The sequence below is a fragment of the Armigeres subalbatus genome, chromosome 3, assembly GCF_024139115.2.
Source record: "Armigeres subalbatus isolate Guangzhou_Male chromosome 3, GZ_Asu_2, whole genome shotgun sequence".
In the NCBI taxonomy this organism is placed as follows: Eukaryota; Metazoa; Arthropoda; class Insecta; order Diptera; family Culicidae; genus Armigeres; species Armigeres subalbatus.
In genome coordinates, this window is record NC_085141.1 from 34317347 (window position 1) to 34322181 (window position 4835).

General features: G+C 38.0%; 1 protein-coding gene across 1 annotated transcript; it reads right to left on the minus strand.

Annotated features, from left to right (window-relative positions):
- Window positions 1-1371: 1371 nt before the first annotated feature.
- LOC134228180 (uncharacterized) lies at window positions 1372-3500 on the minus strand. The gene is made up of 3 exons (XM_062709982.1): window positions 2639-3500; window positions 2000-2428; window positions 1372-1944 (listed from the first exon to the last, which is right to left on the minus strand). Exons 2-3 carry the CDS (start codon window positions 2335-2337, stop codon window positions 1533-1535), a joined length of 750 nt encoding a protein of 249 aa, XP_062565966.1. The 5' UTR covers window positions 2338-2428; window positions 2639-3500; the 3' UTR covers window positions 1372-1532.
- Between the last annotated feature and the right edge of the window lie 1335 nt (window positions 3501-4835).

Below are 4835 nucleotides of genomic sequence, written 5' to 3' on the forward strand. Positions count from 1 at the left end.
AAGAAAGAAGGAAGAAGCAAAAAGGAAGAAGGAAGAAGGAGGATGAAAGGAGGAAGAAGGAAAAAGGAAGAACAATGAAGGAAGAAGGAAAAAGGAAAAAGAAAAAAGAAAAAGGGAAGAAGGAAGAAGGAAGAAGCAAAAAGGAAAATGGAAGAACAAAGAAGGAAGAAGGAAAAAGGAAAAAGAAAAAAGTAAAAGGGAAGAAGGAAGAAGGGAGAAGGAAAAATGAAGAATGAAGAATGAAGAAGGAAGAAGGAAGAAGAAAGAATAAAGAAGAAAGCAAGAGAAAGAAGGAAAAAGGGAGAAAGAGAAGAAGGAAGAAGGAATAACGAAGAAGAAAGAAGGAAGTAGGAAGAAGGAAGAAGGGAGAAGGAAAAAGGAAGGAAGATGGAAGAAAAAAGATGGAAGAAGGAAGAAGAAAGAAGGAAGAAGGAAAAAGGAAGAAGGAAGATGAAAGGAGGAAGAAGGAAGAAGAAAGAAGAAAGAAGGAAGAAGGAAAGAGGAAGAAGAATAAGGAATAAGAAAGAAGGAAGAAGGAAAAAGGAAGAAGGAAGAAGGAAAAAGGAAGAAGGGAGCAGGAAGAAGAAAGTGCAAGAAGGGAGAAGGAAGAAAGGGTAAGGTGAAGAAAGAACTTCTTATTTTTCACTTTTTGCTGATTCGGCCTAATGGCCATTCGGCCTAATGACCGTTCGGCCTAATGACCATTCGGCTTAATGACCTTCGGCCAAATGGCCTGACACCCATTTCGCTCCAAAATCGAACTTTTTATCGAAGTCGCGGAGACACATGATGTATACCAAATATACCAATCGACTCAGCTCGTCGAACTAAACAAATGTCTGTCAGTTCGTGTGTATGTATGTGTGTGTGCACGCGAAAACCGAAAAACATTAGCCATTTTTTCATATAGTTATTGTTAACCGATTTTCTCGCAACAAGTTGCTTTCGACTTGGGATAAGCCCTAGTTGATCACTATTGAATATAATCACAATCGGTCAATGTGTTCAAAAGTTATAAGGAAAATGGTGTGTTGAACCACATAAGCTTGGTTTTGGTTGATTCGCTGTACAGCGTTTGCAAGAGTTGTAATGTAGGCAATTATTTATGATGTGTACCACATCAAGGCGAAACCAAACGATTGAATCGAGAAAGGCATCGTCACCGCTAGGTAGATTAATCTGGGTTTGTTCCTTAGTAATAGAGGGGCGCCCAATAAAGAGTTCGCCAAGGGCGCCGGAAATCCACGCTACGGCTCTGTGCATCACAATCGTATATATATACAGGAACAGGAGTATATGCACTATAAGATGCAATTGGCTGGATGATTAGATAGGCTTTCCCCCCCCAAGTAGATTCCAAAAATTATGAGATCATTAATTTATTATGTAACAATGGACTATAAAATATTCGATAACATTAGATGTTGGCAGCATGTATATAAATCATTATAATCTACGTGTTTGCTTATCATATTCAGTTTAGGTTCTTTGAAAAAAAAGGTTCAACATTAAGTGTTTTCTAACAAACAATATTAAGCATTCGCTGATGCACTTTGTGCTGAGATTTCTGTAGAATTGGATAAGGGCCGCACTCCAAACCGAAAATGCAAGTTACCACCTGGTGAAAAGCCGCAATCGTTGTTCAGTGAGTCTAAACTGATAAACTGATATTCAAATATAAATGATGTGTTGAAATTTTTGTTCTGTCGTTTTATGACAATATTTTTCGTTACATTGGTATGTATCAGTTCGATGAAGAAATCACAGCAAACGGCAGATCGTTTCTGCAAACCGATTAAAGCTTTAAGTTTGTTCGAATGCACATCTGCATAAACCTCCAAATACCACTGTCTATTTTTACCATCTTTAACTTCAGAGGAACGTAATGACGTTCTATTTTTAAGATTGCTTAATTTTGGATGAAAATGCATAACAAGGTGTTTGCTGAAAAATAAATTCATGAATAACATAAAAATTGAATATTTATCGATTATCTTACTAGTCATCTTCATCTCTTACACCATTGTACTGAAGCTCCATTATGTCCAATTCAGACAATACATTTTTACAACGAACGCCAATCTTCATCACTAAATCGCCATTGGTTTCCCTGCAAAAACCTTCTTCTACAAGGAATGAGGAATATACAATCTCTATCGCTTTGTATTGGTCTTCGAGTTCGAATGATTGGTGTATCGTCTTCTCATAGTCCTTATGAGGAATCGTTACCAGCAGCTTGTGGGGAAATTCCTGCATTCGAGGGTCGACTGTACGTGGCTCAATAAGAATCATATCCATTTTCGTAACCGTAACTCTCCATTCAACACCGTTGTCCATAATCAATTGAGAGACAGAGATATCCCCGTTGGCAGCATTGCGAAACGCTCGAAAAACAATTTCCGTACATTCATATTTTTCGATCAGTTGGCTATAACAAGATGATATTTGTAATTTATTTGAAGCCCTTACTTTTATCTGTTTTAGTGCCGTTTGATCTAATGACATAATAATAATTTATCATTGTAATTGCCTTTTATAAATTTAAGTTAAATTCAATGTACGAAAATCTGCCGGCTTCCATCTACTGGTTATGTCTAATGACCATTAATAATGGGGAATAGCACAATCTACATCTTACCATTGAAAGTCGTCAGTTTGTTGAACCGTAACTTTGACGTCCTGAGCTAGCAGTTTATCACAATTAGCATCAAACTCCTAAAGTAAATTCAACAATCTGTACGGCGACACCTGTTTTGCTGTATTCCACATATCTTCCAAAACCGCACCATTCGTAAAAGGAACATTCAGCTTTTCCTTTAGTATCTGCTTCCGAACTGTAGTGACTCGAGACACTTCCAGTCGAGATTCCTCGGCAATTGCTTCAATCTCTTCTAACATCTCAGCCTCTTCTTTCTCAATGAACCGAAGATTTCTCCGATAAACCTCACTTCCCGCATGTAGTTCATCGTTGAATTTCTCAGCGATCTTCAATTTATCCCTTAGCCTTGAGGTCCTCTCGAAATAAACGGCCACCAAATTGTCGATCCGGTGAAAGTCGTGTGGCTCTCCAAGGCACATGCAGTCTCCACAAATACTCACCGAGCAGTTCAAGCAATATAGCGTACGCTCTTTCCAATGCAAATCGCAAAGATCACTTCTGTCGACACTCACTGATGCATTCGTTTCGTTTCCAGGACCGGTGACCGAGTTGGTCACGCGACATTCGTTGCGGCATTTCCGACAGACTCGAGCCGCCAACAGTGCCACATCGGCATCAGCCATTACCATCGCACTAACCAAAACATTGAAACAAGCAGTGCAACAAATTTGCAGACAGTTTGTGCAGGAAATAGATAAAACCGAATACTTTCCACAGCTGGAACAGACGGGAAACACGTCGAGAGACATTTTACACTTAAATTTGGCCGGTTTTGACTTTTTATTTATTTTTTTTATTTTTTTTTAACGCGAAGGTGCAGTTTCAAAAAGTTCAAAAAGCAACGCCGCGGACAACAAAATAATGGGGATGCCACATAGTTGATTATTTTTTGATTAATCGATATCGATTATGATATATTTGTCACACCCAATTTGGGTTTTTTTAATTTTGAAAAACATGTTGATTTTTTTTGTTCATTCGATAGAACACCTTTTTCTAAGCTACAACATATTTTTGTCGAACTCATAAACCCTAAATTTGATGTTAAAAATCCATTTTAAAAGTTTTTGAAAATTTGATTGCTTGGCAGAGCTCACAGGTTGACAGCTCGGTTCATGTAAAATTAAGGTAGGGCTGTTCAATACGCGAAATTATTAGGTTTTTCGAGATTGATTTAAAATCAAGACAAAATTTTCAAAACGACTTATCTGCTTTTGTAAACAAAGATTCAAACGATGATTTGACGAATCTGATAGCTCTCCCACGCAAACCAACACCATTAATAGGTAGGTAAAGGTTTTCGCTACCTGTTGATGGTGTTGGTTTGCGTGGGAGAGTTATCAGATTCGCAAATCGTCGTTTGAATCTTTGTTTACAAAAGCAGATAAGTCGTTTTGAAAATTTTGTCTTGAAATAGTTCCCGTGCACCAAAATTCATGAAATTTTGAATTTAAGGTTAGTATCGTGTTCAAAAGAAATTTATTTTTCTATCTCAATCACATGTTAAATTCCGTTCACTGAATCGGAAAAGTAAAGAATCGAAACAAAATTCTTACAGCTGCATCCACATGAAAAAAACATGGCGTTTGTAAGGTTTCCACGCAAAGTAATGGGAGCTGTCAAGCCCCAAACGCAATTAGGGTCTCGCCGACATTTCTCACCAACACGAACGCAGGTTCGTGGTTGCAAACAATCCCATTTCATTTTAACGGTATATTGTAGTGGAGTTGACCATGAACCATAGTAGATTTTACCGTTGCGCGTTCATGATAGTCCCATGGTAAAATTAAACGCACATTCTGTTCGAAACAAATGCGACATGTAGTCTGCACAAATCAAGTGGCGTTGTGCATTTAATTTAAACCATCAGAATGGTAATTTTTACTGCAGCGTTGTTCTCAGTGTAGCGCACAGCGGCATTTTTTGGTGATACTAGCGCTGATTTTGCACGGGATAACGGCGACATTCCAAAGTTATTTCAAAATGAACAGTAAAAAGTTATCACAACATAACGAGTGCAGCTTCAACGTCTGTTCTCTGTGATAAAATCCTGATAAAATCGGTTGGTTTCGTCGGCACCCGACTTCGTCGGTGTATCAGGAAATTTCCCATCTGTCAAATGTTTTATGCATGGGGTTATTTTATAAATGTTTGAGTTTTTCCTAATCATCGTGTA